At 36.8% G+C, this 14,155-nt stretch overlaps 1 protein-coding gene across 2 annotated transcripts in view; it reads right to left on the reverse strand.

Annotated features, from left to right (window-relative positions):
* The window catches only part of SHPRH (SNF2 histone linker PHD RING helicase), a 95,335-nt gene that overhangs the window by 22,997 nt on the left and 58,183 nt on the right, over nt 1-14,155 (reverse strand). For both annotated transcript variants that reach the window (XM_081795780.1, XM_078447423.2), the window contains 3 exons: nt 12,887-12,988; nt 5,571-5,642; nt 2,309-2,497 (listed from right to left, as the gene is read on the reverse strand). In XM_081795780.1, coding sequence (XP_081651906.1) covers nt 2,309-2,497; nt 5,571-5,642; nt 12,887-12,988 — 363 coding nt within the window. The remainder of the gene's footprint in view (nt 1-2,308; nt 2,498-5,570; nt 5,643-12,886; nt 12,989-14,155) is intronic.

A 14,155-nucleotide genomic window follows, 5' to 3' on the forward strand; every position in this document is an offset into this window, starting at 1 on the left:
CCTACGGGACCTGGTCTGAAGCTAACTTCTGTGTCTCTTCTCGGGTAATCTCATCCACTTCCACAGCCTCCAACATCACTTATGCCAGTGGCTGCGCTGCACAGCTGTACTTGAGTATCTTAGCATTTCAAACACAGCATGTTTAAATATACCTTCTTCCAAATACCATCTACTGGCAACTGTACTACTTATTATCCACCTGATTTTTGACTTCAGAAACCAGGGGGTCACCTACAAAGTCTGCCTCATCAACTCCTCCAGCATTCTACCTTACCATGCACCTTACTTTAAATATCTCATGACTAGATCTGCTTCCTTCTGTCTCCACGACCAGAAACCTAGTCAAAGCCACCATGGCTACTGCCGCAGCCTCCTGAACCGGTCTCTCCAAAGTTTTTTCATTCTTCTCTATTCCTGCTAATCTAATTTCCACACTACAAGGAAAGGGATCTTTTAAAGATTCAAATCTAATCATGATAGTTCTCTGCTTATAACATGTAATGCCTTTCTGTTCATATGAAAAGAAAATTCTCAAATCTTCAGATGGCCCCTCAGCCTCTGGCCCCTTTTTGGTTTCCAGACGCATTTCATTCCCTTGTGCCTTCTACACTGCAGCCACTGAGTTCCACCGAGTTCTTTCTTGTCTCAGACATTCTATGTATTCTATGTATAGAATTCTGTGTATAGACGTTCTATGTATTGTTTTTTGCTGGTTTCTTTCTGGCTGCAGCCTCCTCCCCACTAATTCACTTCTCTCCTCACCCCAGCTGGGTTCATTCATTCATTCTTTGGACATCTATTTAACTGTCATTCCCTCAGAGGAGCCAGGTTTGATTTTCTTTTGTAGGGCTGATCATGATTCTAATATATTAATTATCTGTGTACTGTCTGTGCTTCCTGCTCCAACTCAAATTCTTTCCCCAACATTGCCAAACCGTAAAATCCACGGGGGCAGCACTCATGTCCGTTTTATTCAGAAATGTACTTTGTATCAGTGAGGCTCAGTACACTGCCTGGCACACACAATGCATCCAATAAACACGTATGGTATGAATGAATGAATCAATGAATGAATGAAAGGAAGTTCATTTCAACGTCGGGATTCTGTTTATCTCAACACACTAGAGAGCAATGTGACTGACATTTTCAGGTTTTACTCAAATAATAGTAGGAATAAACAGCAATTACATATTCTTTAATTCAACCACACTTTTTTCACGTGGGGGAATCCTATCACCTGCCTGACTCCTGATAGTTTCAACCTGTAGTTAATTTTCTTCAAAAAATACAATCCTTAAAAATAAGGATTTTTAACTCTCAACTACTCCTTCAGGCCTATATTCCCCGCTACAATCATATATTGATTTGTTCTTTGTCTAAGTTTGGTTAGGGAAGAAAAAAAAGCATGTTTAAGGAAGACAAAGAACAAAGAATTCTAGTAAAGGTTTGTTACCAAATAGATGCCCCTTAGACAGAAAATCCAAGTACAGATCCTATTTGGATTTCAAATTCTAGTCACTTTCTTAAAATTTTAGATGAAGCATGGGAGAAATTAGGAAAATAAAGCCAAATTTTGGCTATATCATGAAATACCAATCCATGTCATTTGAAAGTATACTATCTCCCTTTTGGGTTACCTGAGTGGCTCAGTCGGTTAAGCATCTGACTCCTGATTTTGGCTCAAGTCACGACTGAGCCCCCAAGAGGCTTCCATGATCAAGGGTCGTGGGATCGAGCCTGGCATGGGGCTCTGCGCTGAGCAAGGAGCCTGCTTGGGATTCTCTCTCTCCCCCTCTGCCCACTCCTGTCCCCCAATAAGTAAATAAACATGAAAAAGAAAAAAAAAAGTATACTATCTCCTTCTTGTGACAGTCTTAATTTTAGCAACCACTGTATTTTTTCTTCCAATTAGGTTGGGCTCACCCCTTTTCCCTGCTATGTAGGGTAAATGAAAGAATGAGGAAGAAGCTTTCTTTAAGTAAATCTCTAATGTAATCAGAGCTATATTTGTAGTAGACAGAAATATTATTGAAGATGATGGAGAACTGAAATTCTAAAATGTTACTTGCTTGCCACAGTGGACCTGATGATGGCCAGCCATGTTTGAAAAGTGTTCTTGTGTTTCTCCCACACAGAAAGGAAAGATGGTAAAGCTGAGGCTTTTGGGCAGTGTTCCTACGGACAGGAACAGTGGTTTCCACACGGTCACGGTGCCAGCCTTGTTCTGATTTTGATGCTCTCACTGCTAGTTACGGATTCCTATTGCATTGCTCTGACTATGCTTCTGCACGTTCTTAACCTACTGTACCTTCACAGGGATGTCCTCTTCCTGGCTGGCTTTCTCTGAGGTGAAGACGTACGAGATTTCTTTGTGAGATGTGGTCTGGCGGCAGATGGCACACTTAATGGAGCTTCTGTGAGACCCTACGCTGTACTGTTCAATAATAATTGAGATGCATTCATTACAGAAGCAGTGTCCACAGGTCAGTACTGCCCACTGGAAAAGAAAACACACGGAACACACCTCAGTGAGATGCTATCAAAGATGCCTTCCAACGTATAAACATATTAAAAGGAGAAGGGAGTCATTTCACTTCCTAAATGTTTTATGACATTAATATTCTTTAAGTCATAAACGCTAAGTTGTACTTTAAAATTAACTATTTTTTAGTCCAACAAGAGTAAGCTTCCATAGTCTTTAGTTCCACTCACACTAACTGTGAGCATAACAGCCAGCCAACCATTATTTTCTAAGTTGGTGTTCTCATTTCAGTATTTAGGAAGAAGGCAAATTACTCTTAAAAATTTTTTTTTAAATGTTTATTTATTTTTGAGAGAAACAGCACGGGAGAGGGGCAGAGAGAGAGAGAGGGAGACACAGAACTGGAAGCAGGCTCTAGGCTCTGAGCTGTTAGCACAGAGCCCCATGTGGGGCTTGAACTCACGAGCTGTGAGATTATGACCTGAGCCAAAGTTGGACGCTTAACCATCTGAGCCACCCAGGCGCCTCTGCAAATTACTCTTTTAGCACTGTAACAGCAGATATAATGGAAGGACTGAGAACAACATTAATTTGGAGATAATATCATCATCAGTATATTCTATATAACTCATTAAATGGATTTACAACTTCACATGTTACAGTAATCATTATATTGATAATGAGATGGGCTAGTATCTCACATTTATTTTAAAAGTGGTTCTGGGGGGCACCTGGGTGGCTCAGTTGGTTGAGCATCCGACTTTGGCTCAGGTCATGACCTCGCAGCTCGTGAGTTCAAGTCCCACATGGGGCTCTCTGCTGTCAGTGCAGAGCCTACGTCAGATCCTCTGTCCCTTTCTCTCTCTCTCTGCCCCTCCCCACTTGCACTTTCTCAAAAATAAAGAAAACATTTAAAAAATAAAATAAAAGTGGTTCTGGATACATTAAAAAAACGTAATAAATAAATAAAAAGACATTTTTGATACCCCTTTGCCCTATTTCAAGAAAAGTACAATAATTCTGACTCTTGGAATATACCATGGAGACACCCTGTGTTAGGCAATGAGGGACGCAGAAGTCTATTGGTTTTAGGTGAGATGTCAGTTCTGAAAGCTGTACATCTTATGCAAGTTATTTAACTTTCTCCCCTGGTGAACAACAACAACAACTGAGCAGTGTTATGAGTGACTAGGTCCCTAAGCACTAAGCTGTATTTTTCTAGGGTTTGGACACATATGGACGTGCATGGAAAGAAGGTGCATGGGTGGGTCCACCTGAGGAATTTTGCAGGACAGACTAAGAAGCCCCTTAGGAAAGAATTCACAGTCAGGGAAGAGAAAAATGAGGCATATCAACTTGTTTTTAAAATAGTTTTTGCCAAGGGGGAGGGGCTGTTTGGGGCTTTACTGGCTGATGCTGTTCATGCTGTTGTTCAGCTGCACACGTGCTCTCAGGGACTCGTGTCATTCGTCAGGAGTTGAAGCTGCAGTAAAATTAAAGAGCTGTTTCATGCGCATTTCTGTAGACACAGCAGCACTCTGCTGTACCTGTGTGCCTCCACTGCTACTGGGGGTGAAGGGCACTTCCTCCGTACTTCCTCCAATAAGAGAGCTTTTGTGGCTCATGACAGCTTCGCATGGACAGCTGAACAAGATAAATTCACCTATATCTGCAAATCAGGAGACACCAGAGACACCTGGCCCTGGGGCCTCAGGGGTGACTGGAAGTTGACTGAACCAGCCCAAACCCAAGACCAGACAATTGGCAATGGCTCCAGGGATTATCTCTGGATAACCAAAGATTATCTGGATAGCCAGTTATCTCTGACCGATTCTCTAAATCAGGAGGGGAACAGGAGAACCAGGAAGCTAATCTAGATTTCCTACAGATTGTGGCTAGGAACAGAGTTAAAAAAGTAAAGTTTTGTTACTCTTATTATAATCCAGAATGTTCTCCTAAGTGTAGGAAATACAGGTTATACTACAATATGGGCTGTACTAAAATTAATGAAATAATGTATATGAAAGAACTTTAAAAACTGGAAATGTTTAAGACATAAATTAAACAAAATTTCTGATTCATCCAGTTGCATGAATCTCATCAAAACTAAAAGTAAAAAAGATACTACTTACATCATGATTCTTTCCATTTTTATCACTTTTATCACATTTTCACCAGTGACTTTTCTCAGAAATCACCAGGGTCTGTACATTTCTAGTCTCAGTTTAAAAAGTAGCATCTATCTATTTAAGATTTATTATCAATAAAATGTCCTTTAAAAAATATCACTTTCTGCATAACTTGTGTAAACTAAAAGGTACTTTTTTTCCTGATTATTGCTGGTCAGAATGTGGAGCTCATATATTTAACTTTCTACTCTCAGTTCATAGAAAAAACAGCCAAGAATACTTTTACTCATTTCCAATTTTGAGGAGCAATTAAAATTAACATTGTATACATTGATTTATCATACAAAGTAGAAATTTATACTTCCAAAAATCACAGTTGGTAGGATAAAAGAATCTGAGGAAAGCTAATACGGTGCCATTAAGTTTATAGACATTTGTACACCAACATTCAAAAAGAAATATTCTTAACTGACATAATGGGCTTGTAAAAATCACATCTAAATTCCCCCAGGAGAGATATTATTTATACTTTAAAGCCTGGTATTACTAGATATTAATAATCCCAAGTAAATGCCATGCTACTATACCCTTGTAATACCTTACATAAATCTATATATGCTATATTTCTGTACGATTACCAAATAAACATGTTAAACTGACAAAGTCAAATTACTTAGACTTGATCTTGTGACTGGAAACAATAAGCAAAACTATGCACCTTTAACGAAAAACATGGGGTTATTCTAGAAACATGTTTTTACCTATCACTTAAGGAGGAACACTGCTCAAGCATATGTAGCACTAAAGCATATCACCTAACCTTTGGCCCTATCTTAAGATGGAGGGAATTTTTGCCTTGGAAGTAAAACTGTTATGAGAAAAAAAGAGAGATTGTAGGTAAATGCCTTTGAAAGTGTAAAGTGTTTTATAAATGCATATGATATTTATTATTATTTCACCTGTTTTCCCAGCTGCCGAGCACAGATTGGACAAGGTTCTGGATTAATGCCTCCCGATGTTTTATCTTGAGACTGTTCAAAAAAATAAAAACTAGGTTAGTTGCATTTTAAAACCTGATATGCATTTTATAACTCATTTATAAAAGTAGATGCTGGCAATTTCTATTTAAACGATCTAGTAATTAAGGTGATTTAATAATATATTATTATAGGTGCCTGGGTGGCTCAGTGCACTGGTGCAGTGGGTGAGCACTGACTTCAGCACAGGTCATGATCTCAGGGTTCCTGAGTTCAAACCCCGTGTCAGGCTCTGTGCTGACAGCTTAGAGCCTGGAGACTGCTTCAGATTCTGTCTCTCTCTCTCCCTCTCTGCTCCTCCCTAGCTCACACTCTCTCTCTCAAAAATTAATAAACATTAAAAAAAAATTAATACTAATATTCCCAGGTTTTACAAATAACATTCAAGGAACAACCACAAAAAGGAAATAAATTGCATTAAAGTTTGTTAAGAGTTATCATATTACTATATATGTGACTACTATAGCAGGCAAAATGAAAAGCACAATGTGATATAAAAGGTAAATTCTCAAAATTTTATTTTCAAGCTAAATTTTGTTATAAATAAATATGTATTATTTTAAAAAATGTAATTTGGAAGTCTGAAATAAAGGCTCCTTAAAAACTGGAAAGATAGTATTTATTCTGTACATCCACTGGGTTTGTGATCATAGACTTGGGAAGAGGCAGCATTTATTTACAGGTCTCCTTAGGTTTCTTTTCAGTATCTTTTGTAATCTCATTAGGGCAAAGCAAAATATCTTTGATTTGAGACTTATTTCGCCTGGAAATTATACTGAAGTATAATAGTTCTCTTCAAAATCTCTTTATAACTATTTCAAAAATTTTTGAGCTTCAAAAAGGTCACCAAATTGTCAGGTTTTAATGCTGAGGAAACCATAAAAGAAAGTAAATGACTCACAGATCACTGAAGTTGTAAGTCTGTGGTTTCACTGACCAAATAAACATTTAAAAAAAATTATTTTTGATTATCCTTTGACTTTTGTAAGTAGTTAAAAAAAAAAAAAGGTAAATTGTGCATAGATTCAGCAACTGAATGTGTTCAAAACGATTCCTTTAACTAAAATATAAGTATTTTTTTAAAAAGCTGAATTATTCTTTTTTTCTATTTGTTGATTTTGGTTTCAGACAACATATAACAAACCACCTAAAATCTGAGTGGCTAAAACAAACATGAACTTCTCATGATTCCATAGGTCAGCTGTGTGCTCTGGGACTGGATGGTGCACTATGGCGCCATGTTGATGTCTAGAAGCCAGAAGACTAGCTAGTCTGGAGAGAGGGCTGAGCTGAGGTTTCTGCTCCTCAACAAAGATAACTAGTGCTACTTCACATAGGTTCAGAGTTCCAAAGAGCAACAAGGTTGGGAAAACTCTAATGTGCACATACTTTGCAAATCTCTACGCTTGTGTCACATGGCCAAAAGTCAGTGCGGGAGTTTATCCACAGGCATGCATATAATAAAGGGCATTATGTAGCATTCTGTAAATAATTTATCATAATTTACAACATCTCCTCTTTAGATTTGAAGTACGATTACTATTTTTCCATAAAGGGCCTGGTTGGTTCAGCTGGTTGAGAGTCTGACTCTTGATTTTGGCTTAGGTCATGATCCCAGGGTTGTGGGATTGAGCCCTGCATCACTCTCTGTACTGAGCGTGGAGCCTGCTTAAGATTCTCTCTTTCTCTCTGCCCCTCTCCCCCTCTCATGCATGATCCTTCTCCCTCTAAAAAAAGAAAAAGGGCCTGGGTGTAAATACTGTAGGCTTTGTGGCCATGTGGTTTCTGTTGCAACTACTCAACTCTGCTATTGTAGCATGAAAGCAGCCATAAACAATATGTAAAGGAATGAGTGTGGCTGGGTTCCAACAAAACTTTATTTACAAAACAGGCAGTGAGCTGGATTTGTCCCATGTATGGTACGTTGCAGATCCTGACTTAAAGTTATAAATTTCCTCTAAGCACACCTTAGCTGCACATTGTCACATAATTTTTATTTTTTATTTTTGTTCAGAACGTTTTCTAATTTCCATTGTGACTTATTTAACTCACGGGTTATTTAGGAGTGTGTTGTTAATCTCTGAATATTTGGTTCTTTACCTGGTTATCTTTCCATATTGATTTCTAGTTTAATTCCTCTTTAGTTAGAAAACATAATCTTGTATAATCTTAATCCTTTAAGAATCTTAAGAGTTGTTCTTTGAATCAGCAGAAGGTCTATTCTGGTGAGTGTTCCATGTACTCCTAAGAAAAGTGTATTTTGTATTTGCTGGGTATTACTGGTCTGTGTCATTTAGGTCATGGTTGTTCAGTGTTCAAATGTTAGATATCCTTACTGACTTTTTTGTCCATTTTTCTAACATATGGAAGAATCTTGTAATAGTTTAGCTCTGCTTACCTTCTTCCTCTGTGTTACAGTTATAGCTTTCAGAGTTCTGTATATGATGTATATCCTATACAACAGTACTATTGCTTGCAGAGTCAATATTCTTTTTTATTTACCTACATATTTATGCTTTCTCTTAACCTGTGTTCCTTCCTGTAGTTCCCTTCAAACTGGGATAATTTCCCTTCAGTCCAAAGAACTCCCTTTAATATTGGTTGTGGTGTGAGTCTACTGGGAAGGAATTCTTTCAGTCTTTATCTAGAAACATCTTTATTTTACTTTTTGTTTACTTAACATAATTTTTTTTTTTTGTTTTTTTTACATTTATTTATCTTTGAGAGACAGAGAGAGACAGAGCACAAGTGGGGTAAGGTCAGAGAAAGACGAAGACACAGAATCTGAAGCAGGTTCCAGGCTCCGAGCTGTCAGCACAGAGCCCGACACGGGGCTCAAACTCACAAACCGTGAGATCATGACCTGAGCCGAAGTCGGATGCTTAACCCAATGAGCCACCCAGGCACCCCTTTGTTTCACTTTTTAAAACAGTATTTTAAAGATGTTCTTCCACTGTTATCTGGTTACACAGCAAAGCTATGGAAATGTGGTAACAGTGGAATGACATCTTTAAAATGCTAAAAGAAAACAGTTTCCCTGTGTAGTCAACAAGGAGAAGGTATACAGTCACCATTTTTATGGTGCTACTTTGAAAGTATTATTCTTTTTTTCTCCCAGTTCTAGTTGCTTATTTTTTTTTTTCATTATTTTTGGTTTTTAGCAGATTGATTAAGATACTCGTAGGTGTTTAAAAAATTATTTATTCTGTTTGGGGTTTTCTGAGCTTCTTGAATCTGTAAGATATTATCATATTATCTTCCAGTTTTGGAAAATTCTTAGCCATTATTTCTTCATGTTGCTCTAGTACCATTTCATCTCTTTCTCTCCTGGAACGTCAATTACATGTATGCCAATCATATGACTGGTGTCCCACATCTTTCACTTTATGCGGCTATTTACTTTTATTTATATGCTTCTTCAAACTGGGTATTATTTGTTGAACAATCCTTGATTTCACTACTTCTGTCATTTTGTGTCTGGTCACCATCCAACGAGTATTTAATTTCAGGTACTGGATTTTGCCATTCTAAAATGTCCATTTGATTCTACTGTATATATTCCAATTCATTTTATCTATGTTGTCTAGCTTTTCCTCTCTTTAATGTATTAATCATAATTACTTTAAAGTCCTTTCCTGCTATGTCCACAATCTGAATTATTTATAGATCTGCTCTGTCCACTTATTACCTTTTAATTACTGGTCACATTCTCCTGCCTTGCACATTTCTTGGAATTTCTTATTTCCTAGTTTGTTTATATACAACAAACTGAGATACAACAAACTGACAAAATTAGATGTTATTTTCCTTCACAGGGATTACCCCTACCCCAGTAGGCAGTTAGGTTAAGGGGTGAGTGGCTAATCAATCCAATAAAAAACTGAGCTGGTTTTGGGGATCTGTTTTAAGTTTAGTTAAAAACGCAGGCCACTATGGTTTCAAATGTTTCAGTGGTGAGACCTGTTATGTTCATTGTTGGCTCCTTGCTCTCTTGGGGACGAACTGTTTCCTGAGTGCTGTGAAACTAAGATTTCACTGTGTATTTCTACTTCAGGCCTAACTGTCAAGTATCACTTAGCAAACGAGTAAAGTTTGTTGTGCATCTGAGGCTCCTCTAGGTTCAAAATATAACACTAACTCACCTGGCCATCAGAAGTACTACTGATTTCTCTTTCTCCTGTTTGAGTCCCTCTGCAATACTGACCTTAATCTCAGTCTGTACCCAGGTATGGCAAATGTTTTCAGGCAAGACAATGGCCAGCAATCTCAGCTAACCTAGGAAGAGCTCTTCTTTTCCTAGAACGTCATTTCACCTCAACCTTTTTGCTTCTATAGGTCTCTACTGTCTTTAAAAACAAAATGTTACTAAGGTAATGGCAAGACATCACTGCTATTCCCATATAGAAGTAGCAGTCCTCAAATTAAAATAGAGTACTAAAGATATCATGTGGTTGCTTAGTATTCAGACAATTTCTTCTGAACAACTTATTTTTTTAACTGAGATAATTGACACATATTAATTTAAGGTGTACAACACAGTGACTCAATATTTATGTACTGGAGACCTTCTTTATGCTTTGAAATCTTATTGGAAATTTACCAGTTTTCTCTTACCTGATACTGAAAACTGCTGATTAACAGTGTAACACGTTCATCTTTAAATTTCTTCAGAGCTCTTAAATGTATACCGCTCTGCTTTAAGTGATTAATTTATATTTTATTTCCCAAGTTTAGTTGACTTGCTAACTAACATCTTATTAAATCACTATTTGATCAGTGCTTATGATCTGTCTACATCAAATTACATCAAATCACATTAAGTTCCTTGAGGCCAAGGACCAACTCTGTCTATCTCAAACTCCTACTATAATGCATATACGTCAAATGGTGCTCAGTAAGTCCCTGCTGACTGCCAGAAAATTTTAAAAATTTGTTTAGTTTACTATTTTTATTTACTTTAACTAAACACAGTCACATATAATTGGGATTATACTCCATTTATAGTTTTATTTTTTGTTTAATTTTGTTATTTTTTTCTCTCAACTTTCTTATTATGAGAGAGAGAGTGAGTGTAATGTTGCAATAAATATCCTCATATCTAATTTACCCCCCAAATTTCTGTTTCAGGAAAAGTTCTAAGAATTACTGAGTCAAAAGATATGAATTATCTAAAATTGTTCATATATGTCCAAGTATTTTCGGGAAAGGGCTATATAAATTTATATTCCCATTGGTAATACACAAAATATCCATTCACTGCCCTTTCACCACTGTGGAGTGTTAAAGATTTTTTTTTGGTTTATTTATTTTTTTTTATTTTTTTATTTTTTTTTAATTTTTTTTTTTTTCAACATTTTTTATTTATTTTTGGGACAGAGAGAGACAGAGCATGAACGGGGGAGGGGCAGAGAGAGAGGGAGACACAGAATCGGAAACAGGCTCCAGGCTCCGAGCCATCAGCCCAGAGCCTGACGCGGGGCTCGAACTCACGGACCGCGAGATCGTGACCTGGCTGAAGTCGGACGCTTAACCGACTGCGCCACCCAGGCGCCCCTTGGTTTATTTATTTTTGAGAGAGACCGAGAAAGAGCATGAGTGGGGGACAGGCAGAGAGAAAGGGAGACAGAGAATCTCAAGCAGGCTGTGTGCTGGCAGCACAGAGCTCGATGTAGGGCTTGAACTCATGAGTCATGAGATCATGACCTGAGCCAAAACCGAGAGCTGACACTTACCCAACTGAGCCATTCAGGTGCCCCCGTGGAATGTTATTTTAATAATCTTTCCCTATTTGGTGGCAGGAAATGGTATGAGCTTAATTTGATTTTTCTTCACTTACAGATTAAATGTTTTTTTCTTATATTATTAGCTGAATTGGGTTTTCTAGGCAGATTATATATTCTTACTTAGAACTTTAATTAAAAAAAAAAAACCATTCAACAAATCGATATCCTGATTTATATCCTATAACTAACAATTACCTATTTCTTTGTTTTGACTTTCACATGTAAAGTGTAGAAATCTAACATTAAAAAAACTCACATTTAGGAATAAGAGGAAATTTTTTCCAAATGTTATTTCTCTAGTGCTAGCATTTTGCATGAGACCGACTTTTAAGTTTTCTCCCATCTTTTTTCTCCTGCCAGGATAACAGCAGTCATCATAGTAATATTAGTAATAATATAATAATATTAATAGCAAAGACCTAGTAAGTGCTTAATAAATTAGGAACTGCTCTAGCACTCTTCCTATATTAATTTACACAGTCCTCAAGAAAGTCCTGCAAGATAATGTTATTATTCTCATTTTACGATGGGGCAAAGAGAGGTCAATAACTTAAAGACCTACATGTAGAAAATAGTGGTGTCAAGAACCAAACCTGAACTGTCTGGATCCCAAGACTATCTTCTTAGCCACCGTGCTGTTTTACTTATAATGAATGTTCAACTTTTCATTTTATCACCACTGGGATTTACAGACCCACTTAAATATATTTTGTATCAGTTTTCAGGACCAACTCTAGTCTACTGCTTTCCTTCACTTGTCCTGTCCAAAAATCTACTGTATCTCTTTCTGGAAGGTACTGTCAAAAGCTATTTATTCTCACAATCAAATGGAATTACATTCATCAATGTCCAACACAGTATGTTGCTCACGACTCAGAAAATGTGTTTTGAATTACATTAAATAATTCATTGTTATATTTTCTGATTTAGTAGCCTTCCAAACATTTTATAATTCCAAATAACAAATTAAAAGTCTATTTATGTATTAAGGAATGCGTGTGTGTATATATATCTATATATAGACATATATATACATCTATATATAGACGTATATATATAGGTATAGAGAGAGAGAGAGAGAGAGAGAGAGAGAGAGAGAGAGAGAGAGAAAGAGAGGAGAGGGAGAGAGATTATACAATGTAATCTTTGCCTAGAGGTATGTTGTAATAGTTCCACTATTCAAGGTTTTGAACTACAATCTGTTTACATTCTTCTATACTCTACAGTACACATCCTTTATAGAATCTGTATAACACAATATCATCTGTTGTGATCTGTGTAGCTAGTGTAGATATAACTTGTGTTCTGACTGATACAATTAACACACACAAAAAAGACTGATTAAAAACAAAATGCTGTACCATTAATTGTGGGACTAACAGATTAAAAGGAAAGAGTCACTAAGGTTTACAGGTATACAGCATGGGAAAAAGTAGCATCTTTTAAACACAATACCTTCTCCAAGTTAGTTAGGTAAAGAAGCTGCCCAAGTTTCTTCTGAAGTTGTGATGTAGCAACAGCTTTATCATTTAGTAGTTTTATACGATTTTGTTCTACCTAAAAACAAAACAAAACAAAACAACTTCTTTACTGTCTCTTAGAAAGATTTTATTCTATTAAACATGCACAATTCTTCCTCAATAATTTAAGGGTGTCCTATTTAAGCAAATCCATTGACATATGAAAACTCAAATTTGCAAAAACGGATACTAGATATTTCAAAAGGGAATCTCTCTCTCTATATATGTTGCTCTACAAAAGACAAACTTCAATAAATACGAAGTTTCCCCATAAACTTGAAGTTGGATAAAAATCAACCCAAATTCTATTTATGTACCATTTTTCAGTAATACCCATGAGATAAAGAAAAACTAAGTAATTTGCTGCTTTGGTCAGAGCGATTTTATGAAACCCAGGCAGCCTCTCCCTGCACACACACACACTCATATCCCCACCGCCACCCCGTCCTTCTTTTGCCCAGTAGAAAATAACAGACAGAAGATTATAAAAATAAGAGGAATTTGGTTACACAGGAAAAAATTACAATTCATGGTTTAAAGGCTGACACAGAAAAAAATGAGTATTTCTAAGTTTAACTAAAGTATAGTCTCCAAGCTTTAGAAAAGTAAAAAGATTTAAACGATAAAACACATACAAGGAATAAAATTATAAAGGAAATTATATTTAAATATGGGAGAGAAAAGGTTGGAAGAGTCATTTTTTATTCCTGGGATATAAAGAGATTTATTAGAAGATACGTTATTACTATCTGTTCATCATTAACAAAGGAAAATTGCAAAAAGAGGTTTTTTTTAAATGTTCATTTATTTTTGAGAAAGCGCATATGCATGTGTGCATGCCTGCACACATGTGAGCAGGGGAGGGGCAGAGAGACAGGGAGACTGAAGATCTGAAGCGGGTTCTGTGCTAACAGCAGAAAGTCTGATGGTGGCTTGAACTCACGAACCATGATATCAAGACTTAAGCTGAAGCTGCACGCTTAACCGACTGAACCACCCAGGTGCCCCGCAAAAGAAAAGTTTTTGATTGTTCTTACAGAAGCTTTTTCTATTTCTGAAAAAACTGAGGCAAGGACACAGGTCTAAAAACTGACTGAGACCACCTTAAGATTCTGACATACAGAAGGTGCTCAAAAAAACACAAATATGCAATCTGGAGAGAAACAAACCAAAATAGTAAATTCTACGCATATGTTAGATAGGA

The sequence above is a fragment of the Panthera onca genome, chromosome B2, assembly GCF_046562875.1.
Source record: "Panthera onca isolate mPanOnc1 chromosome B2, mPanOnc1 haplotype 2, whole genome shotgun sequence".
Lineage (NCBI taxonomy): Eukaryota > Metazoa > Chordata > Mammalia > Carnivora > Felidae > Panthera > Panthera onca.